The sequence below is a fragment of the Pimephales promelas genome, chromosome 7 (genome assembly GCF_988280905.1).
Source record: "Pimephales promelas chromosome 7, fPimPro1.hap1.1, whole genome shotgun sequence".
In the NCBI taxonomy this organism is placed as follows: domain Eukaryota; kingdom Metazoa; phylum Chordata; class Actinopteri; order Cypriniformes; family Leuciscidae; genus Pimephales; species Pimephales promelas.
In genome coordinates, this window is record NC_142775.1 from 34,089,707 (window position 1) to 34,114,096 (window position 24,390).

At 38.4% G+C, this 24,390-nt stretch overlaps 1 protein-coding gene across 1 annotated transcript in view; it reads right to left on the reverse strand.

The window, feature by feature from the left end:
* The window catches only part of ttn.2 (titin, tandem duplicate 2), a 161,554-nt gene extending 139,262 nt beyond the window's left edge, over window positions 1–22,292 (reverse strand). The window contains 35 exon segments of the mRNA XM_089133368.1: window positions 990–1,040; window positions 2,387–2,575; window positions 3,381–3,506; window positions 3,602–3,886; window positions 3,972–4,203; window positions 4,284–4,452; window positions 4,552–4,693; window positions 4,779–5,039; window positions 5,142–5,402; window positions 5,496–5,756; window positions 5,877–6,140; window positions 6,249–6,509; window positions 6,590–6,850; window positions 6,958–7,221; window positions 7,312–7,584; window positions 7,665–7,931; window positions 8,022–8,303; window positions 8,390–10,086; window positions 10,172–10,340; window positions 10,423–10,587; window positions 11,092–11,333; window positions 11,420–11,658; window positions 11,748–11,978; window positions 12,109–12,290; window positions 12,377–12,519; window positions 12,607–12,819; window positions 12,927–12,975; window positions 13,983–14,241; window positions 14,327–14,392; window positions 17,504–17,759; window positions 18,460–18,680; window positions 18,760–18,845; window positions 18,936–19,223; window positions 21,469–21,672; window positions 22,202–22,292. Of these exon segments, the coding sequence (XP_088989494.1) occupies window positions 990–1,040; window positions 2,387–2,575; window positions 3,381–3,506; window positions 3,602–3,886; window positions 3,972–4,203; window positions 4,284–4,452; window positions 4,552–4,693; window positions 4,779–5,039; window positions 5,142–5,402; window positions 5,496–5,756; window positions 5,877–6,140; window positions 6,249–6,509; window positions 6,590–6,850; window positions 6,958–7,221; window positions 7,312–7,584; window positions 7,665–7,931; window positions 8,022–8,303; window positions 8,390–10,086; window positions 10,172–10,340; window positions 10,423–10,587; window positions 11,092–11,333; window positions 11,420–11,658; window positions 11,748–11,978; window positions 12,109–12,290; window positions 12,377–12,519; window positions 12,607–12,819; window positions 12,927–12,975; window positions 13,983–14,241; window positions 14,327–14,392; window positions 17,504–17,759; window positions 18,460–18,680; window positions 18,760–18,845; window positions 18,936–19,223; window positions 21,469–21,672; window positions 22,202–22,292 (8,650 nt within the window).
* Between the last annotated feature and the right edge of the window lie 2,098 nt (window positions 22,293–24,390).

Here is a 24,390-nt window from a genome sequence, read left to right on the forward strand (position 1 = left end):
AAATTTCAACAAAATGCCCAGTTTGCTAAAGAAAATGAAATATATTTCAAATAGAATATTAATAGATATATTAAAGCATGCATCAAGTCACAAAGCCATAAAAAACAAATTCACTCACCATATTTGTTCGAATAAACGCAAGACTTGAGTCTTTATTAAAGATTCTGACACGAAAATCGCTTGATGTTTTGTTCCTTCTTCTGTGGACAGTTCTTCAAAGCATAAATTTATTTTCAAAGCATTAACACGTATCCAAATAATACTGATCTGGTTCGGAAAAGAGCCTCTTCTATATTTAACTTGGTGGATATATATCCTAAAATATTCCTTACCTGACTTGCAGAATGATGAATAAACGCCCTTTCTAATCCTTAGAATGACGAAAATCTTTCGTAAATATAGAGAAACATCACTCTATTGATAAAAAAGAGTGTGGTCATTAAAACAGCTCTAGACTTCTTTGAGAAGGCGTTTATTCGAACTAATATAGTTTACAGGTATAACCATGTTATTTTAAAAAGCAAACAACATTAATCACATCCCGCTATCTGCAAGCCAGTCTAAGAAATATTTGCAGGAAGGTGTTCCAGATGCAAGAAACGTAAGAAGCAAATAAAAGATGTGGCTATTTCCATATCTTTTGAAATGTAATTTCCTGTGGTCTGGAACTTTTAAAGGACAAACATCCTGCACCTTTTATTTCTAGAAACAACCAAGAAGTACCATATCCTTCATGCTTTTCAAGGGGAAGACAGATGCAAAACTTTGCAAAAGTGCTTCACAGCAAGCATTTTACCAATCAAATTGCTTGCTATCCAGAAACACTTGATTTCAACCATACACATATCCAACAGTGACATATGAAAGTTGTTCTCATAAAAGAGGATTTGTTCGCATGCAATACAATATGCTCGGAAATGTTAAATTCAATAGTTTTACAGAGAGACATCATCATTATTAACAAAATAAATACTGTAAAATGATCCTACCTTTGACCTCTTCCTCAATTTTTGCCTCAATCTCTTCGCGTACTTTTGTAACTGTAAAATAGAGTCACATGAATTGATGAATAACAAACAATTAGCCAAATATGTCACCCATAACATGAAGGAAAGATCACCATAGCAATCATTTAATAAGGACAAAAAAATAGGTTTATCTACATGAGAAAATGTTAAAAAGAGGTGAAACATGGGAGTTTGCAAAAGCATGCATTGCCAGCACAACATCAAGAGAGCACTGTATGATACAACTTCTTCAGAAGCATTGATGAGGTTTCATAAAGTGAAATTAGTGAACGTGATCAGGAAATTCAATGAGAGGTTCTTGAGGTTGGTTGAAAGAAAATGATGTGAATTAAATGTGATATGTTAATCAAAAACCATAAACTACTTTGATCTCAATTACCTTCTTCAGTTACAGCAAGGCTGGCTGAGCAAGCTGCCTCTCCTGCGATACTGACTGCTTTGCAAGTGTACTGTCCAGCATGCTCAGAGAAAGTATCAACTATGATTAGCGTAGCAGTGTGTGTCATCTCATCAAAATGAAAGACAACATTTTTGGTAGGCTTTATAGGCTGTTGGTTATGGAACCAACTTATCTCTGGTTTTGGCATGCCAGACACACGAGCATGAAATCTAGCCACTTCTCCATGAGCCACCACACAGCTCACAATGGGTTGAATAAAAGTGGGCTTTTGGCCAATAGGATCCTTCTGAACACTCTTAATGCTTGTGAAGAGGCTGGAAGTGGCTTCTGACTGAGACTGAGACTTGGATGTACAGTCCATAATATGTGTTTGTCCTGAAAGGAAGTATTGATTTATCCTCAACTAATCACTACATTGCACACATTGAAATTTGTTTCCCTGTACCAATTGTGTTTTGTTCGAATTTAAGCATGACGAATCTCATTTTGTAGTTAATGCATTAATGAGTTCAGTTCCTTTTTAAGGAAATTAAAAAAGGCCAACAGTGTATTTTACTCATCTCACTCACAAAAAAAGCAACAGACTTCTCAAATTTCATCAAAATGTAGGAGAAATGTAAATACTGAAATGCAAATCTGCAACAAATCAGTAACTATTTGTAAAATATCTTAAAAATGCAGTTCTTTGCAAGTTTTCTAATGAATGTTTTTATGAATGACAGAAAGCAAATGACTTTTACTCATACATGGGTGCTCAGCGACGTGTACTTGTGTAGTTCGCTCTGAAAGTTTGATTAGTTTTTAGAAATACTGTGTTAGCTTTGACAACCCTTATTAATAGTCAAACCACCACCAATCGCATTATTGACTAATAATAATAACATATTATCGTTGAAGGAAGCTATTATCAGCTTTTTATTAGTTTGCAATTTTTGTTTGGTAAGAAAATGTAGCTTACCGTCCACTTTCAGCACAGCAGAACATGAGACCATTCCTGCAGAGTTACGGGCAACACATGTGTACTCGCCCTCATCCTCAGGATACACTCTGGTGATCTCCAACTGACAGTTTTCATCAAACTGAGACACTCTGAATATATCAGACTGCTTGATCTCCTTGTCTTTGCAATACCAAGTAATTGTCAGATCTAAACAGGAGTAAATCAGGGGAATATGTATAACGTCAAACAGCAATTAAGGTACAAATGACAATTTACTTGATCATTCTGGATGTGCCAATATATGTGTTCTGCGCCAAGACGTAGTGAGGCACCTTCATTTTAAAGGATCATAGAAGAGCTACGCTTTATAAATGACTACAGTATTGTACCATTTCATTTGCAGAACCTAAATAAACTGTAAATATTTCTATGGTGCATATAGTGTCTGCCTCTGTAGAGCCTCATTGATGAGACTTGTGCTGCATTCACGTGCTATGGAAAATAGGATATTTTCCACTTGTGAACTGGTATTTACCAGTGTGTTGCGTTCAAGTACTTTTGTTGCCGTAATGTGGTAAAAAGACGGAGATCCAGACCTGTTATTTAGCTAAAACTATTTTAGACTGCCTAAGTCATCTGCAACAGCAAGAAAATGATTTATCAAAACTCAAAAGGTAAATAATATACTGTAGCCTATATTTTCTAGATCATGAATAGTATATTTTTACCATTCACGACTCTTGCGGTGCTCTCCGCCATTTTGAAAAGATCAAAGGTTATCTCATCTCGGCAACTCGTCCATCAAAATATTCTAAGAGTTGCCCAGTGGAAAATACCACATGAGGGGGTGTTCATGTGCATTTTCCACGTCGGCTTTTGGTATTTACCATAATTACCATAGCACATGAACGCAGCATTAGTAAGCGAGATAAAAAAAAAATAATAATAATAATGCAAATGCCAATAGGCAGCTCACTAGGTTTTGGAACAGGCCTATAGTTACTGATCTTACCTTCCCCTGAGACACGGCACTGGAATCTAGCAGATTGTCCTTCATTGGCAGAAGTGTTATGTATTGGTGTTATGACAACAGGTGGTGACAGTGGGGCTCCAGTGTCGGGGGATACAACTTCTGGAACTGAGGATTAAAAGACATAGCAAATATAAATAAATTGTGTAACTTTAATCCATTTTATATAATACACCTTTGTTTTTTCATTTGTCTTTCTTTACCTTCCACATTAAGTGACGCAGAACTTGTGACTACTCCATAGTCATTCTTAGCTTCACAGTTGTACTGAGCTGCATCCTCTGGGAAGACTTCAATGAGCAGCAATGTGTGCTCATTTCCTTCCCTCAGGAACTTACACTTGAACCCAGAAGACAGGGCCTGAGTGTTCTTATACCAGGACACCTGAGGCTGAGGAATTCCTGTCACCTCCACAGAGAAGCGTGCAGGTTTGCCAGCCTCAACAGACAGGGGCTGCAAGTGCCTGATGATCTGAGGAGGCTCAGGGACTAAACAATGCAAGAATGTATAAGAATTAATAATAGATACACTGAGACAAACAAGAACAAACTGAAAACTTGAGATCAAACTCACTGTTGACATGTAGGGTTACAACACTCCTGTTCTTTCCAGCAATGAATGTGTATTCTCCGGCGTCGCTTCTGTAGGTTTCTGTGATTGTCAGGCGATGAATTTTTCTGATAATGACATAGTTGAAGCGCTGATCTACAGAAAACTGGATCTCGACTCCATTTCTCAGCCAGCGTCCCTCAATGTCGTCCTCATTGACTTCAAATTCAAATGTACTTCGTTGTTTCTCAAGCACCTTCAATTAAAAAGAAATTGAACTCATTATTGATATACTGAACAGAATTGAAACATTATTTATGACAGCTTGGTACTTACAGTGATTTCTTTCTCGGCAGGTTCACTTATACGCACATCCTTGCCCTCAACTATGAGGTTGGCCTTCGATACACTCGATCCAGCAACCACAGTGTACTCTCCAGCATCAGACATGCGCACAGTTTGGATCATAAGACGATGCATGTGTTTTTCTGTGGAAACTTTGAACCTAAATGGTGAAGATGATATCTCCATTAGGACATGAACTTCATAAAGACAGATTATGAATGTCAAAAAGCTAAATGTGGAAAACCATTATATTGAGTACCTTTCAGATATTTCAAGTTCCTGACCATCTTTCATCCATGTTACATGGACATTGGGCTCAGAGAGTTCGCATTCAAAAATGGCCTTCTTCTTCTCAGTAACTTTAATGTCCTTGATGTGCTTGGTGAACTCGATGACACGAGCTTAAGTCGATCATGAAAAAACCATTTGATCAGAATTAGCCAAAAACAAATGATAAGAAAATCTGAATAATGAAGTAAATATTACCTTCAACAAAAAGGTTTGCGGCTGTTTCAGCAGATCCGGCCACAAATTTGTACTCTCCAACATCCCCAAAGTGAACATTTCGGATAGTGAGGGAGTGAGTGGACTGCTTGGTGCGGGTTTGGCATCTATCACTGGATCGGATTTCAACTCCATTCTTCAGCCATTTGTAGGTGATGCCTTCATAGTTGACAGTCACCTCAAATGTGATGGTGTCCTTTTCTTGTGCATTCAGGTCTTTGAGCATAGATGTGATGAGGACAGCTGAAGGAGAGGGAATAAACATTTGACTCAATTCTTATTCTTGTTGCCATTGTAAGTACATGTCTGTACTACAAAAATACAAAAATATCACAAATAACTTACTGCTAACTGTCAGGGTAGCAGAGACTTTGTCATTTCCACACACAAATGTGTATTCGGCAGAATCATCTCTGCTTGTATTCATGATCTTTAACTGATGCAGTTTGCCCTGCACCACAATCCGGAACTTCTCACTCATCTCAATCTCAACTCCATTTTTCAACCAGGTGGATGGAACATTGAAATGTGAAACTTCACACTCGAACGTGGCCACATGGGTCTCTGGAACTTCAATGTTCTTCAGGGGCTTTGTGACTCTCAAAGCTGAAACAGTCATTGTATGGAGTTAGTGGTGTGACACTAGACAAGTTTAGGTTGGTGACTTAAAATCTATAAATCTTCAAATGTTATACTTACATTCAACATGTAAATATGCGCTGCATTGTAAATGTCCAACTACAGCTGTGTACTCTCCATCACTGCTTTCTTCAACATTTTGAATGACTAACTTATGTGCTTTCCTTTCAGACATTATCTGAATATTGGCACTAGGTTTCAGTTCTTGGTTTTTGAACATCCATTTAACAGGTATGTCATCGTGGGATAAACTCAGCTCAAACGAGGCAGTTCCATTTACCAGGGAAGTCACATCTTTTGGCTTTTTCACAATCTTAACAGCTGCAAGAGAATTAAATAACATTTTAAATATATATATATATATATATATATATATATATATATATATATATATATATATATTAGTGCCAATTATTTGATTAAGCCAAATGTTGAACTTACTTTCGACATTCAGTCTGGCGTTAGCAGAGAGTTTTCCAAGTTTGAATCCATAGACTGATTCATCTTGGGAGTTGCAATTCTTGACCTTTAAGGTGTGAACCAATCCATCTACTGTTATCTCATATTTGTCACTGGGGACAATTTCAATTCCATTCTTGATCCACTGGGATCCTTTCACATCTAAGTGGGTGAGTTCAAGACTAAAGATTGCCTCTTGGGTTTCGGTGACTGTTTGATTTTTCAGTGTCTTCTTGACCTTCACAGCTGTGAAAGACAGGAAAATAGGATCAGTATGAAAAAGTTACACATATAGGAAAATATTATCAGTATGAAAAACAAATTCTGCCAAAACTGTAGTCAAAGTAATAGTACCTTCAACCCTAAGGTTGGCAGATGTCTTGGAGTTTGCTACTTGGTATGTGTACTCTCCAATATCTTGTGGTCTTGTGGTAACAAAGATAAGTCGACGGACCGCACCTACATCCTCACTCCTGACAATGTCACTAAAGTCAACAGAGTGGCCATCCTGAAGCCACTTGCCTTCAGAGGAAGGGTTAGCAACCTCACACTCCAAAACAGCAGTTTGGGATTCTGCTACAGTCACATCACGGAGTGGTCTGTTTATAGCACCACCTTGTGTGAAACAAACGTAACCATGAGGCAATATCTGTGCATCAACTTAACACATATTTAACAAATGGTGAAAATCATACCTGACACAGTCAGTTTTGCACTGGATGACTTTTCGCCAGCTGCAAATGCATACTGGCCCTCTTCATCCTTCATGGCATTGATGATGGTCAGGGTGTAGTGTTTCCCTTTGGACTCAATTTTGTATTTGGGTCCAGCCTTAAGAGGCTGATTTTTGAAGGTCCAGTAAGCATCTATCCCGGTGTGGGACAATTCTACTTCAAAAGTGACATTCTGAGTTTCAGTGCACACACAGTCCTCCATGTGCTTGATGATGCTGACCTCTGTGTGAGACATAAATGTGTTTGTTAATAATAACAAACCAATTAAATGAACTTTTAAGCAAACCCAGAGAAAGATTGTATATAAGTTCCTTTAAAGAAACACTCACTCTCGATTGTCAGTTTACAAGTTGTTTCCACTCTGCCAACGACCATCTTATACTGTCCTTCATCAGAAGCAAAGGACCTGTTACAGACTAGTCTCTGTTTGGTTCCTTTGGCAACCATCTGGATTCTCTCACTAGCTACAATGAGCTTGTCATTTTGGTACCATTTCACTGCAGCAACATCAGAGGCAGAGATTTTAGCTTCTAGCACTGCCTTCGTACCCTCAATAGAATGGACATCCTTTAGAGGAGCTGTGATTTCAATTGCTGGGAAGAGGGTGAAAAAGAAAGGTTACATTTCTGCATTCTCCTTTTATCTGTAAAAATGTATCTGGAAAAAGTGGGGGGAAAACTTACTTTGGACAGTCAATTTTCCAGTTGTAGAAATGTCTTGAATAGGAACAACAAATGTGTAGATTCCTGCATCATCCCTGTTGACATTTTCGACTAGAAGTTTGTGGACAAGTTTGTCGATGACGATGTGAATTCTGTCAGTGGCAGAGATGGGCAGGCCATTTTTCAACCATGATCCCTCCACATTTTCCTGAGAGAATCGCACCTCCAACTGGGCAATGTCACCCTCACAGATCGTCAAGTCAGAGAGGCCTTGCATCAGAGTTACAGGGCGCACTGATACAAGACAAAAACACCATTATTTACATACCATGTATATATTTTTTTTATATAAACTATATTTAAATTCTACTTACCTTTCATTTTCAGTGTGGCACTTGTCATCAGATTACCCACTTTAAAAGTATATTTGCCTTGGTCTTCCTTCCTGACATCTTTTACAGACAAGGTGTGTCGGCCACGACGAGAGGATACAACATATTTTAGGCTTGCCTTAATTTCTTTGCTCTCAAAGTACCAGGTGCCTTCTGCATCCTCACGCGACAGTTCACACTCAAACTCTCCAGAGTATGTCTCAGGCACTTCAACACTCTCTATTTTTTTTAGCATTTCCAGTGGTGCACCTGTATAACAGATCAGATGGCACATTTGACCAAAAATTCAGAGATGACTGAAAATGTGAAATTCAATAACACACATGAGTGTAAGCTAACCTTCAACATAGAGTCTGGCAGTGGTACTTATGTGGTCATCATCAGCTACAGCGCAAGTGTACTCGGCATCATCTTGCATGTTGATCATCAGCACAGATAGGAAGTGCACCTTTCTGTCCGAGTGCATCCTGTATTTGTCTCCAGAAAAAATTTCAGCATTGTTCTTCATCCATTTTACCTTAACAAATGGCTCATTTGTCTCACATTCAAAGGTTGTCATTGTGTCTTTCTCTTTAACGTAGCCATCCTCCAATGTCTGGGTAAATGATATAACTTGCTTGCCTGCAAAAAAAAAAGGACAATTTATTAGAAAGTAAATTCAATATGAACAATGACCACAAAACGGATTTATAAATGAAAAAACATACCTTGAACCAACAGGAAAGCATGGCTTGAAGCCTCACCAGCAATGTTAATGGCTTTGACCATGATACTAGCAGAATCCTCAGCTGAGACATCTTTAATTACTAATTCACAGAGATGGTCCTCAGGCCAATACCAGTAAACACGATCTGATTTCTCAAGTAAAATGCCGTTTTTGAACCACTGGCACTCTGGGTCTGGTTTACCAACAACCCTACAACGGAAGCGAACTTCATCAGACTGTGAAACTGTCTGGCTCTGAATTCTTTCCAAGATCTTTGGAGCCTCCATGCTTGGAGAGAGAGTGATTTTCTCAGGTCTGATTGTTGGAATGGTAAGTTTGCCTTCCTCCTCCTCTTTCTTCTTTTCTAACTCAGACACCTCTTTGGTCCAGTGCATAAGTTCATCTTTTCTCTTCTTTAACATTCCTTCATAAGACTCGTCCTTCTTGCGAGACTTCATCTCAACTGAGGATATGGCTTCATAATAGCCCTCTTCAGTTCTGCGTTTGAATTTGCTTCGCAGCTCTTCTGTCTCTTCTGTGGATTTTTCATGAACAACTCTCTCGACCTTCCTCAGTCGGACAACCTCTTTTGCTTGTGAAGCATCTACAGGTTTATCTACCTTCACAACATCAAAAGACACTCGGCCATGTTCAGGGCCCGGTGCCTCCTGAGCCTTCATCTCAGGAGCGCGGCGCAAGATTGCCCTGAAGTCTTCTTTCTGTTGGATTTCGAGTTTGACAGTGTGCTCAGCTTTACCCTCTGGGTTCTCAGCCAATATTTTGACATCTCCAGAATCATAGGACTTACAGTCAGTGATTTCCAAATAGTGAATACCATCATAGAGTAGTCTGAAACGTTTGCTCTTTCGAATGAGCTGTCCATTGAGGTACCAATTAACTTTGGGATTGGGGTAACCGGTCACTCTACAGCGATATTTGGCGGTTTCACCCTCAAATACTCTTATGGGTTCAGGAAGCAAGACAATCTCTGGCTTGGTCCTTTCACTCATGTCATCCCCAGTTACTCCAGAGGGTCCGCCCTCATGGGCAATTCGCTCCATTTCATCCATTCTCTGTGCTTTTCTTCCCTCTGGCATCTGACTGTCCTCCACAAGACTCTTCTCATCTTTCACAATTAGTGTAGCAGAAGTCTGGTCAGCACCAAAATTGTTGGTGGCTCTACATGTAATGACGCCACTATCTCTGGAATAAGCAACTTCATAATCAAGACTGCAATAGCCAAACTCATTGATCATACGCAGCCTGTTAGCAGCTTCCAGCGGTTTGCCATCATGGAGCCACTCAACAACCATAGTTGGGTCTCCAATAGGGGTCAGTCTGCACTCAAAGTGAGTGGGACCGAATCGCTTCATCCTGACTGAGGTTAGCTTCTTTTTAAAGTGTGGCTTCTGTTGCTTTTCCTTGTCATAGAGGTCACCCTCTTCCCACTGTTCCTGACCATAGCGAAGATGCAGTGGTTCAATCTCTGGTGGAGCAACGTCCTTAGCTTTATATGTTCCTTTAGGAACGATGAGTCTTCTTTCTGGTGCAGGTTCTGTGTACTCTACTTCCACATTGACTCTGCAGCGAGTGGTATCCCTACCGGCTTTGTTTATAGCTGTGGCTGTGTACCACGCACTGTCAGACCCGGAAGTCTGAGGAATCTGGAAATGTGCCTGTCCCTTGGTACCCTCAATTCTGTAATACAATTTTTGAATTTAGTATAGATAGTACAAAAAAAAAATGAAATAATTAAACAAAAATCCAAAGTAAAGTAACATACTTGATGTGAGGGTATTTATGAGGAGAGATGATGTCACTGTTTTTCAGCCAGACAATGTCAGGGAGGGGGTTTCCAATGGCTTTTACTGCCAACTCAACCAAACTTCCTTCCTTAACACTGATATTCTTTAGCTTTTCAATGAACTGGGGCCGGACCAAATTTTCCTTTGCTGTAACACAGATGAGTTTTTACACAATGTTCCACACCATTGAGTCAAGATCAAATACAGTTGGAAAAAAAAAACGGTTTACCTTCAACAGTGAGAGTCATAGAAACAGTTGTTTTTCCAGCTCTGTTCTGAGCAACAACTGTCCACTCTCCAGAGTCCTGAGGCATGGCAGGAACCACAATCATTGATTGAGTTCCATCCTCCTTTACCACAATCTTGTGGGTGTAGTCATTGACCACTTGTTGTCCTTTGGTAAATATAATAAAAGATAAAAAATTAACTTTCTTTTTTTTCTGTTTTCAACAGGCAAGAAAGAAAACAAATAACCAGGCAAAAACTACTGTTTACAAGTTTGGGGTATATTTTTTTTTTCTCGAAGAAGTCTGTCATACTCACCAAGACATGGCATTTATTTAGTCTTAAATAAAGTTAACAGTAATATTGTGAAATATTACCATTTAAAATGACTGTTTTCTATTTGAATATATTTTATTATAATTTATTCATGGGATGGTAAGGCTGAATTTTCAGCAGCCATTACAGTGTCACATGATCCTAGAAATCATTCTCGATTTAGTATTTAAGAAACATTTCTATTATCAATGTTAATACAAATTGTTTTTTAAAACTGTGGAAACTGTGATGCATTTTTTTAGGAGTCTTTGCTAAATAGAACAATAGGAAAATAAATCAATAAAAAAAAATTGACCCCAAACTTTTGAATGGTAGTGCGGCTTTAAAACACACTTACCATTGTGGAACCAGTAAGTATCGGGCATAGGTCTTCCAACTACTTTTAAGTCAAACCTTGCAGTCTGTCCTTCAGAACACCTGAAGGATGATGGCTTCTGTACAAAAACAGGCTTATATAGTCTCTCCAGTTGACTCTCATCAGTGTCATCAAGTCTACGAGCAGGAGAGCGGCTAACAGAACGAGCAGGAGAACGTCCAGGGGAGTAGCTAGTTGAGCGAGCAGACATTGGAGATGTTGACCTAAATAAAAGTGTAAATATGGACAACATTATCATAAACATAATTACAGAACAGCAAATCCAGAGATGAAGGCAAAGGCAACTCACTGGACTCTTCTCACAGCTTCGGCCTGAGGGTAGTAAGGCTGAGCAGCTGCAGTGGACTCTACATAGAGTTTTCCGGAACTGACAGCGTTACCCTTCATATTGCTTGCAAATGCAGTATAGATCCCCTCATCTTCTGGCAGCACCACAGGTAGGCGCAGACTGGCTCTTCCGTCTTGTAGAACCTCCATCTGATAGCGGCCTCCATGCTTAATGCGCTTGCCATCTTTATACCAGGCAATCTATTTAACACAAATCATATAATATTACTTGTATACATTGTGCTGCTGCTGTAAAAATACTGCTTTTCAATATAAATACCATCCATTACCTTTGGTAATGGTGTTCCTTCCATCTTGCAATGGAAAGTAACACCCATTCCTTCCAGAATTCTGTAGCTTTTGACAGGAGTGCTAAATGAGGATCCGACAGCCTCATGCTCAGCAACATTCATGACCATCTCCTCACCATCCTCAATAACCAGCTCTCGGTAAGTTATTTTAAGGATGCGGATTTCAATCTCTTGGATAATTTTTCGTTCAATAGCAGATATTTGAAATTCCTGAAAAGAATGAAATGTTTATACATTTTTATTTAATTATCGTTTTTTTAGAGGCATTTCTTAGTATGCAAATGTTTTATGTGATTTAGGATCTCATTACAAAAATTTGTTTTCCCATATAAAATCGTACCGTCTCTGAGATGAAGGATTTCATCATCTGTGTTTGCTGAGCCATTCTCCTCTGTATGAGCTCTTTTTCATATTCACTTACAACTACAGGGGGCACATCCGCAACTTTGGGCTCCTGCACCATTGCCGTCACTTCCGTTACATATGTCACATCCTGTTTCTTCAAATAGGCTTCAAACTCCTCTGTAAATGCATGATGGATGTTGTTGTTTTTTGTTCAAAGCTTTATTTAATTGTAAGTCACATTTTATAATAAAGTCACAACTAACCTTCTTCAAACAGGAATGTGGAAGCAGATGCCTCTCCGTGTTGGTTCTTGGCAAAGATGGTGTACTCTCCAGCATCATCGGCAAATGTCATGGAAATTTCCAACTTGCATTCCCCTGTATCCTTGTTATAGCTAACTCTATATCTGTTAAATTACGAGGAAAGTATGAGCTTTATTTTTCACTGTGTAGAGACCAACTAGATCCAAAGTTTACTTGCTCGAAATCTATACCTGTATCCAGTAGTGAGTGGAACTCCACTCTTCTTCCAGTAAATATGGGGCTTGGGGCTTCCTCCGATCTGGCACTCAAAGAGAACACTGCCTCCCTCGACCAGCTTCTGAACCACTGGCTTCTTCACAAAGAAAGGAGCAACAGGTGCTCCAATGTCCACAGAGACCGCGCTTATTTCAGACATGGTCTCCTCTTTGGCTTCAATGACAGTCCTTGTTTGAAAAACACACACACACAATATAATTACACCAAATATTAAAATGTGTTACCTTTTGGCTCGACTCTTTTAGTAGTCCATGCTCTTGCCCTTGTAACTTACTGTTTCTCCTGGACAGTTATCTCCTCTCTGCTCTCAATCTCCTCTGACACTGTAAAAAAAAGTATAACATAAATGGTTTTTTGAGGTTGTTTTTATTTTCAAACTATGATAGAGGGATACCCTGGGTTTGTTTTTTTTTTGTTTTTTTTTTTTTATCATAGTCTTTTCATTCAAGATTTTCAACCTTGGGTTCAACAGAGATGCACTGAGGTGGTAGAAGATTTAAATTTATGGTATTGTTTTAAAACATTTGTGAACATAATTGTTATAGCTTATTACAGACTTACATTTAAAGGAGTAGTTCACTTTTGAAAAAACTTTTGCTGATAATTTACTCACCCCCATGCCATCCAAGATGTCCATGTCATTCTTTTTTCAGTCGAAAATAAATTAAGGTTTTTGATGAAAATATTCCAAGCGAAACGATCGCTCATTTAATAAATAAATAACAAAGTTTAAGTTTTATAAGCTCAAATGCTCGCCTTGTGATGCGCGTTCGTGACTCTCCTGTTCGAACTCGTTCATCAAAATGAACAAATCTTTTTCTGAGTTAATTCGTTCGTTTCGTTCGTTGAATGAACCAAATGACTCGGAAAAAGATTCATTCATTTTGATGAACGAGTTCGAACAGGAGAGTCACGAACGTGTGTTACAGAAAAAAGCAAGGCGAGCATTTGAGCTTAGAAAACTTAAACTTTGTTATTTATTTATTAAATGAGTGATCGTTTCGCTTGATAAGAGCCTTATTCATTGTGTGGAATCGTTTAAAGCCTTTTGAACAGTTGTTTGGAAGGTCTTTTGGACCTTGAACCGTTTGGTTCCCACTGAAGTGCATTATATGGAGAAAAATCCTGGAATGTTTTCATCAAAAACCTTAATTTCTTTTCAACTGAAGAAAGAATGACATGGACATCTTGGATGACATGGGGGTGAGAAAATTATCAGCAAACGTTTTTTTTCAAAAGTGAACTACTCCTTTAAAACAAGCATATTTTTGTTCTCTACAAAAAAATGTTTACACAGAAATTTTATTACAGTACTGTAAATAAAATGTACCTTTGACAAGCAGGTAGCAGGAGGTGCTGATAGTTCCAGCCTCACTGGTAGCAGTGCAAGTGAAGCGGCCACTGTCTTCAGCAAAGGCCTCACGGATGACCAAGCGGGCATAGCTGCTTTCGTAAGTGATCTGGAAGTCAATGGAGTGCTCAATTCTGTAATCTTCTCTGAACCACATAATAGCTGGGGTGGGGTGGCCTGAAATCTGGCACTCCAGAGTGACAGACTCTCCCTCTGTGACAGTCACATTCTTCAAACCCTAATGAACAAGACACCAATTAGTGGTTCTTCAAGTGAATCTACAAATCAGCAGCATTTCATCAAAATGCTAATAAAACACTTACTGCTTTCAAGGTAGGGGGCACTACAGGCTCTTTGATAGCGGAGGGGATCGCTGCAGTCTCAACAACCTGCAAGAAAAAAATCAACATTTGTTTACAAACCAAGTGACTCTTGAATACAATTTGCTTTGTTATCAAGTGCCACAGGTAATGCTAAAAAAGAAAAGAGGTTGAGAAAAGAACGAGTTTGAAACAAACAAAAATGTTTTAATAAAGATTAGGTGGAGGTGATGAGAAGAAATCCTCAATTTATAAGATGGAATCTGTAAGGAGAAATAGTTAGCTTTGAGGAATCTTTCTGTAAGTGATAATCCAACCACACAAGACTCCATATGATGAATAACTGATATTAAGTCAATGTTAGCTTTGCGAGTGGGCAACATGTTAAACTACAAACCTGTGCGTCCCACTCTTCGCCGGCAAACGAAACACCTATCTTTCTCTGTAACTCTCTGTCGAAATGAGTCTGATATCTCTCTGCAGTGTCTCTAAAAGGAGGAGGGGTTGGCTCTGGGGTCACACGAGTCTCCACAATCTTATGTGTTGGAGGCCTGACAGGCTTGATGATCTTTTGAGCAGCAGTTGAGGATAACTCTTTTTGTAGTGTGGCAATAGCAGAACCTGCTATTGAAACCTGACCAACCCAAGAAGAGCAACATTATCACAGAATATCAAAAAAACAAGTTCACTTTTGTTTAGCCACACAGAGGGGAACAATCAGGGAACCTTTAGAAGGATGGCAGGAAAAAATTAATTAGTTAGCAATTTTAGATAACAAATACTCAACGATATAATAAGAGGTTGATGGACAAACTAATGGATGGATGTTATGTTGAAAGTTATTGTGAAGATTGTATATTAGGTATTGAGGGTGGGTTTTTAGATTGGTCTGGATAGGCGGCACTTGTTAAAGGCTAATGATGAAAAGTTAAAATTAAGTCTACCACAAAGGGACACAACTTCTGAGACTACTAGTGTAATGCATACATTTAGGATTTTATTATTTTATATGAAAACTAAATGTACTTTAATTTCAGAATGTATAAGTATTTGGTATGTTCTTTTGCTATATCAACAGCAGTTGATCTCCTCAAGTCTGTGTAAAACCTAATGATCAAGTTCTCCAGAATGAGCGCTGGAAGCATAAACTGATATTTATATGATTTGTGCATTGGCTTAAAACTGAGCAAAATGTTAAACATTTAATAATTTTGATGTTTTATATTTTATATATTTTGATTTAAAAAAAACCTTGAAAATATTCATAGTGGTCTCAGATTTTGGAACCCCTTGTGCATAAATATACGGTTGAATTGAACTGTGTTTCAGGCAAGCAGGAAAACAACTTAATTAAAAGAAAATAGATTTCAGATTTATTTCATCTGTTTCCAACTCATTTGTTAATGTTATATCAGTTGTGTCTCTCTCATCACCCTCTTTCCTAAATATCTGAAAATCCAGATACCTTAGAAAAGGAGGATTTCACTGCTTGCCTGTAATCACCAAATCTTACCTCATAACTATGATCTGGTTTTGGTACAGTAACTTTTGATACTGTGAAATGTGGAACTGGGGATGGTGAAAGGTCAGTCTCCACCTTGGAGCTGACCTCAGTAGCTCTTTGAATCTATTGCAAATCAACAGAAGAATATTTGAATGCAGATAGACTAAAAATGTCATGTTCATGTTTCAGCTTCTGTTAAATGCTTCTAACCTGGGTGACATGTACACTCTCAGTAGTAGAAGTTGACATTTCAGTGGGGATAAGCAACAGCTCCTTTTTACTTATGACCTGTTGCTTAGTGGCTAGCATTTCCTGATGTCTTATATCAGCCTCTTCTTCCATCTGAGCCCCTTCAGCATGCGTGGGCTTTCGTATGCGTGCATGATCAACAGCAGCAAGCACAGTGGCAACGGCTCCTGCTTTTTTCCCATCACCCTGACAAGAGCAATCACTGATCAATATCTATAATACACAGAATCCATTCTCATCAAAAAATAAATAAATAAATAAATACAGATCTTGAATATTGTAAATGAAAAAAAAAAAAACATTATGGGACGAAAGCTGGAAAATGCACCACCCAGTGAAGTTGTCTGCTAAATGTTAGTGTTGAAAGGTGTGGAAAAAGAGACAAATTGACCTCCATTGATTTAAGGGTAACATTTACATAGGCTTACATTTACTTTACATCTAAAGAATAAGTTAACATATTTATATTCATCTAACGCTTTACAAAACAATTCACTTGAAGATTTAGAAAAGACAATGTTTTGTCTTCATAATCAAAGTTATTTGTTGACAATTGTTCAAATAAGACCATAAAATCAAATTATTTAATCACTCAACCTAATAACTGAATATGTAACCTTTCAAATGTTGCCCTTAAACGCAAAAAAAAATCAGAAGGTGCTCTCTGAAAAACAAGTGAATGTAAAACAGGATATAAGGCGTTAGAATTGTGGCCAACTGAAATATTATTCTCTTAGATTCTACCGCTGCAGTTGATGAGATCTCTTCAAAGGATTTCTCACTAGTGGTTGAAACATCTATATTGATTTTATGAGTTGTCACAGTTGTGACTGATTCCTCTTGGATTTCCTTACATGATATCTATGAACATGTGGAAAGAAATCTCTAAATTGTTGTATAAATGTAAAAAAATAAAATAAAGTTTATATTTGGAAAGGTGGAGTTATGGATGGAAAAATGGGCAAGTAAATTCTGTTATTGTTGTCCAATAAAAATCTTTGTGGAGTCAGTGGTAAAAACAAAAAAAATAGGAGTATGAGGTTTGGATGGGTGACAACCACAACACTAAAGTACCAGACTACCTGCTCATTTTGAGATGTAATGTGTTCTCCAGCTATGCCGGTTTCAACACTGGGCTGATTTACAGAGCCACTGAGCGGCCCACGGCTACGAGCCTGGTCCACTGCCGCCACCACAGTGGCAACAGCAAAACTTTTCTCATCCACGTTTTTCTGCTCCTTTTTCACATGCAAGTAGAATTCCGTTGCAATATGTCGTTAGAGTTTACATTACAGGCATTTTCACCGACAAATACACATTTACATGAGATAGACACTTGAAGAAAGGAAGTGGTGGCACCACTAAACAAGTCATTCATAACATGCAGAAAGACTGAAAGCAAGTTTGTCTAATGGGAAATTATTTACCTCTTTGACAACTCCAACTTGTTGCTGGATAGAACCAGAGGCCTCCCAACGCTGTTCCATTTGGACATGGGTAGAAGTCGTCTGGACTTGTGTCGCACCGGAAATCATGCGGGTGTAGCTGGCTTCTGAGGAATACCCTGCTTGTTTCCATGGGGGTAGGACCTCAGAGGCCTGCGTGACCTGTTTGCGGGTCATCACGGGAGATTTGACTGGTCGGATTGGGGAAACAGACAGTCTCGTAGATGGAGAGACAGAACTGAAATTAAATGGAAGAACATATTATGAGAACATGAACCACAAACCTTAGCCTTTGGATTAATAAGAGCTGGGAAACTTGATATGTACTGTTTATTCTCATCTGAAAGCAATTTTTACAACTTTTACAATTATTAAACGTGCAGTTTTTATGACCTCATTAACTACATGGAATATTGGTTGTAGAAAATTAACTTGTCACACAGCTGGAGATGTTTAAATGGAACTAGAAAAGGTAATGTTTAAAAATGAAAACCCTAAAAGAAATGACCAGCTCCAGGACAAACAGTAAGATATGGACATTTCCTTATATCCATTAAAACGCTAAACGAACATCTTTTAAAAATATGTATTATTTATTGTTAGTAGTACAAGTAGTAGTAAACTACAAGACACAACTGGCCATGATGTCAACATGGTAGGATGTGATTCACTCTGACTCTGGGTAGAGTAAAACAGCTTTTAGGCTTACTATTATTTGACTGAAATCTACATCAATCAATCTAATGTGCATGCACATAATTTAAATCATTTTCCAAAATTGTTACTTACTACTTTATGAATAAACATTTTGTAATGTGGAAAGAAATATTTTATAGATTTTAAAATATACTTTAAAGTTACTTATTATCATCAAATCCACTTAAAAATATAATATGAATTGCCTACACATGTAAATCTGGAAACTTCCGATGCATTACCTGACAGGAGAGGGTGTCGGGCCCTTAACATGCCTCACAGGAGAGGGAGACTGTTGGCGAGCACCTGACACTCTAGTCACTTGTGAAGGGGGGGATTTGGAGGTTGGTTTAGGGGGCACACGAGGTGGTGTCTTATGTGCCAGCTGATGGGTCACAACCCCACCCTCTACTTGCATTTGCATCATGGAAGTGGCAGAGGCCTCGTAATGAGCCTCCATCCTCTGTTAAAAGAAAATAATTAACACAGTGATCTACGGGGTAAAATTCTGTTGTGGCTAGTTCACAGACACCGTCACTCACCTTCTCTACTCTTGTCTGACGAGTCTGTGAAATCTGAGAGGCTGAAATGATTGTTTTTGACTTCTTTGCAGGTACGACTTCTTCGCCTGTAAATCATTAATGAAATGCTATTTGCGACATCTATAAAATAAAAATAAGAAAAATGCTACATATTTTTACCGGCTAAAAAATCTTACCCTGAACAAGCAACTCTGCAGTTGAAGTTGCACGTCCACTGCTGTTAGAAGCACTGACAGAATAAGTTCCAGAATCTTCAGGGAAGGCTTCAGCAATCAACAAACTGTAAAGGTCTCCATCTTGAACAATCTGAAAGTCAGCAGAGCTCTGAATCTCAGCTCCCTCTCTGTAGAACTTCACCACAGGTGCAGGGATTCCTGTAACTCGAACATCCAGTCTCACTTGGCTCCCTTGTCTCACAGTCATACTTTGTAGTCTCTGAATGAAGTTTGGTGGCGCAGTTTCAGCTGCAAATTACAATATGGTTTAACATGTTTGTTTGTTTTTTACTTTTAACACAACAGGCTATCAAATTCTCTCTTAAGGCCAATTCACACTGCACCAGTGACTTAGCAACGCAGACAATCATCAGATTACAATTACATTGTCAGGCATTTCACAACTCGAGAAAAATGTTCAAGTAAACGTTACATGTTCAAACAGCGAAAACAATGGGCGTCTGCCGACCATGCTAAGAAGCTGACAGGTGTGTCTGCTGCCATTCTTGCCAAGTGCAATTTGAACTGGCTTTTATATTTATTAATTATATCAAATGAATATTATATTACAGGCCTAGGATATTAAAATTGCTGCATAGCCCCGCAAATTACTCAAAGCCGCGCCTCCCCTTCGTGTCAAATCGTGTCAAGTTAACATCAATAAGAAAATTAAGCGGAATCCTTGGTCACGAAAAGAGAGGGGGAAAAAACACCACGAGAGTGAATTTCGGAAACAGCAATCAGGTAGACTTGTTTTCTCTCCTCACCAAGTTTAATGTCAGCAAAGAACAGTAAAGTTGATGCATTCTCTCTAGTCTGTCTAACCCAGCTCGGCAGTGCATCTTTTTGTCTTTCCGTGTCTTGCTAATGCCGGCCACTTCCAGGGCTGTGTTTTTTTTTTTTTTTTTTTTTTTTTACTAAAAGTGAGAGTGAAATACTATGTATTACGTTTGATAAACGAGCAAAAAGGCAACGGTGTTTGTTTATAAACTGCACTTACTGCAGCTCGGAAAAGATAACCGCGTCGCGCGTTACGTTCATATGCGCGTGCACGAAATGAAACGCGCACAGTGCACTTTCCAGCAAAACATCTGGGACCAGTACAATAGGCGTGATGGCACTCCTCATATAGGCGCATATACTTTTAAAACATGACAATGATTATCTAGTTTCCATGTCAGTTTAGTTACGACTCTGCAATAAAGAAATGACATACATTGAATAGGCTAGCCTATATTGCATTTAAAATGTTGATTGGCTGGACATAACTGGTCAATATGTATGCACATCCCTCAGTAAATAATAACCATCAAGAATTACTTTTATTATTTAAAACACAGTGACATACTATGGAAAGCCATTTTAGCTTTTACATCTCTATATTACTCTGTGCCTGCATTTATTTGAGAAAAAAAAAATACAGAAAAGACAATTTAAAGCTCCAGTCCATATCTTTTTTTTTTGGGTTAAACATCAAAAATATCATAGCCCAACATGTAACATCATGACTTTTGCGTAAACATACACGCCACTTTCAAGTCAAGTGCTGTGTTATCTATACACATTTTCAGCTATCCGCGTGTATGCGTGTATGTCTACGCCGTTAAATGTCCAAGTGATTCCGCGTGTATGTACACGGCACGCCGTTAAATGTCCGAGCGAAACAAAGCAAAATGTAGATCTACATCTGGGGAGCAATATTTTTTTTGTTTCCTATGGTAGGGGAAGACTATTAAATGCTATTAAACCCAGTGACGGGTAGGTTTAGGGACGGGGTTGGGGTAGGTCCTATATTTATATATACAGTAATGTAACGTTAAGTCAACGGCGTTCATAAACACGCTGAAAAGCGATTATGCATGTTGATAGCATGCCAAAAATGTGAAAAATTCTCACCTCTAGCAACATATATTAGATCTAATTAAACGACAAATTAAATTAAACACAGTGTGCTATTTTATACTATAAACATCACGCCATCTCTGTGTGCGTGGTATTTACGATAGTAACGTCAAATACTACAAGTACTCCACAGTGACTCTAGGGGTCGTTGTTTGACAAAAACGGAATTCCTCCATGGTGTCCCTTTAAATCCCCTGTCAATACAGCACTGCCTTGCAAGCATTGGAAAAGGTGACACACATTCCTTTCCATAAATTATTCGAGCAATGACAGCCTGCATAATTTAACAATAGCCTATACCCACTTTCTATAACAAGTAAGTAACAGTCATTAACTTTATGAGCCGATCAATCAATCCACATATTTGCTTACTGTAGCTCAAGGGTGCCAGCACGCAGTGGGAGAATTCATGACTCTACTACAAATTAACTTGTAATCACTATAATCATTAACAAATGAGACAAGTTAATATTTTATTAACACTAATTTTAGTTGGCTAACTGTAGTATTTTGGAAAGCAATGACATGGGAGGCATGTTTATTATTATTTGTTTCCGGTGGCAATAGCTCAAACCAAGTTACTGGTTATTACCTGTAACCAGCAGTTCAGCTGTGCTAGTGGCTTGTCCAGCACCATTGGTGGCTCTCACAGAAAATCTTCCACTGTGTGCGGCTGTCACGGCGGGGATCATCAGAACAGCGCGGCCATCGCTGAACGAGATCTGAGCGCCGGGCAGAGCGGCAGCAGTAAGAACCTGGCCATCACGAAACCAGCTCACCTCTGGAACTGGATTACCTGTGTGTAGAGTTTTATGTTATCATAATATAATAAAATATATTTTATCTAGACAAATACAAACATTTCTTAATCTGTAGTCAAAATTCATGTCCTCTTGGTGGATAGAAAGATGGAGCTGTAGGTTTTCATTTTAATCCTGACCTGAGCATGCACATATGGTACCATATTAATGCATTTACAACTTTATCATGATGCTTAAACATTGCACAGTGATTATTATAACATTTGTATTTATAAACAAATATAAAGAAAAAAATAAGTTAGTTAAATGTTTTACTGTCCCTCCCATAAATAAATAAAGCGATCAAATAATAATGGCTGAATCCCATACAATGCTGTTACAGACCCCAATGTGAAAACTGCTTATTCAGATAAATCCATCAATGCTATGTAATGTAAACACACTGGAGTTATGCAAATAAATTCTAAACATTCCTTTAACTAATTTCATATTGTACACATTGTAAAAGACTCAAGTATAATTCTACATTGCTGCAATGGAATGGCAAATCGGTAACATTCTTACCACTAACTTGAGCTTCGAACGTTGCAGCACTACCCTCAAGTGCCACAACGCTCTGAAGCGGTTGTGTAAATGTTGGCGCCTGTGTTGACATGGTGGAAGGCACCCTAAAGGAAGACATAAAATAAAATTATAGTTTTGGCTTGGAACCCTGCAAAACCTTAAAAGAATATTATCTTAATTCAAAAAGAGAACAGTATTTTTAGCAGCTTCTAAACAGACTAATCATTTGGTGTGGTCCCTATCAACCTGTTAGAGAACCTGGCCTGTCACTTGAGATTCAGTGGCTCAATTGGGTGTTAAGCCAAACATTTGGGCCTCATATCAACTGACAGGTCTTGAGACATGACAGTAACAACTGGTGCCTGTGGCCTGCAGGGAGCTCTTTTTCCGGCATGACGCATAATTTAGAATAGCCCTCCAGTTATAACAGCCAGACAGGTCTGTATCATCAAATCTAAAACTAATATAAATAAGTGGCTCATGCATCTTTATTGAACTTGTGACTCAATGCTGGATTGAAAAACTGGTCCTCTGACAAGCAATACTGAGATGTTATTCATAATCATACTGCATAATCATACAATCTCTTAAGGTTTAAACACTGCAAAAAAAAAAAAAAAAAAAAAATGAAAACTAGTTTATAATTAGAATTTAAAATGGCTGACAGGAACTACTAGACACATGACCTTTACCTAAAATAGAACAACACAGACTGAACAAAAATCAGGTGAAAATAATTCTATTGTTGTAAAAGTACTATTACATTTGTGTATAATCAATATAATAGTTACCCGTACAGCTATCAATTTGATATCATTTAAGTTTACATATTTAAATTCATTAAAATAATTCTAAATGAAAATGTAGCTTTGCTCTGAAATATACAACCACAACACAACAATGCATGTGTATGTTTAAGTGACGAACAAATCATGTTTCATGAGGAATAATTTGACTTACATTCTCATTTATTAAAAAATAAACAAATTAAGAGTAATAAAAATAAATGATAGCCTCTATTCAAAGGTGACCAGGTTCATTAATAGCAAAAGTTCAGAATTAAACCTTAAGAACCATAACTTGAAAATAACTGTATCTGCACAACAATAAGGCAGTTTCCAGCAACCACTTTAAGAAAATCCATTTAAACTGCAATAAATGTTCATAAGCAAATCAAACCCAGTGTCACAAAAGGCATCCTCTAAAAATAGTCAGTATCCAGCTTGATTGACAGTCACCATGTGGCACATAGCTAGAGGTGCAACTGATATCTCTGCTGCTGATTCCCTTAAAAAGACATCATGGCCCAGCTAGGGCACCACTCTAATGCTATCACAGGCTATTCTTGGCCTTACTAAAACCACTGCACCATTTTATAACCTTCAGCAAAGAGAAGTCTTTGGACAAAATCAAATGAATATTCATTCAATTTGAATAAGATCATAAGCATAAGTAAACATCTACTCTGTTAGAATCACACAGCAAAGCATCATCATAAACAGAGCAATTCCAAGAGGGTCCTCACACCAAAGGAAAGCACTGGCACATGGGTACAAGAGCACAAAGCATACTTACTTGTATCCAAGAGTGCCTTGAATTGAAGGGACGAATCCCAAAGGGTTTTGTCTTCTGAAACAAAGTCCTTATCCAGATGTTATTTCAGAAAACACAGTGTGAGAACGGATGAGCCTCAAAATATCCCAAAAAACAAAACTACACAGGGTCTTAACCGTGTAGTTTTGCTTTTTTTCCCTTGCAATCCCTACACCCGAGGCAAGGCTGGGAATGCTCCAACTGCTCAGAAGTGTTAACATGGTGGTTTTACTTTATATACCCCTGGCTAATCAGCATCATCACTACATTGCCATGCCCCATTGGCCATCCCCCCTCGAGGCATCATGGGAGGTAGCGGCCATTTTATGCAAACTCACACCTGTCACCTACTTTACTTAACATAGCGCAGGACTCATTATCACAGAGGGTCTGAAACCCCCGTACCTATAGAAACAGGAAAATGCCCCTCATAAAGAAAGAGATCGTCACTAGCTTTATCTCATAAATTAATCACTGTTTCAGCATGTTGATCACCAAGAAGTAAAGAACCAAATGGGGGAGAAGGGCTGTCACTGTCACTCAGGCTCTGTGTCTCCAGCTCAGATCACAGGCAGTGTTCACCCATTTTTGTTTAT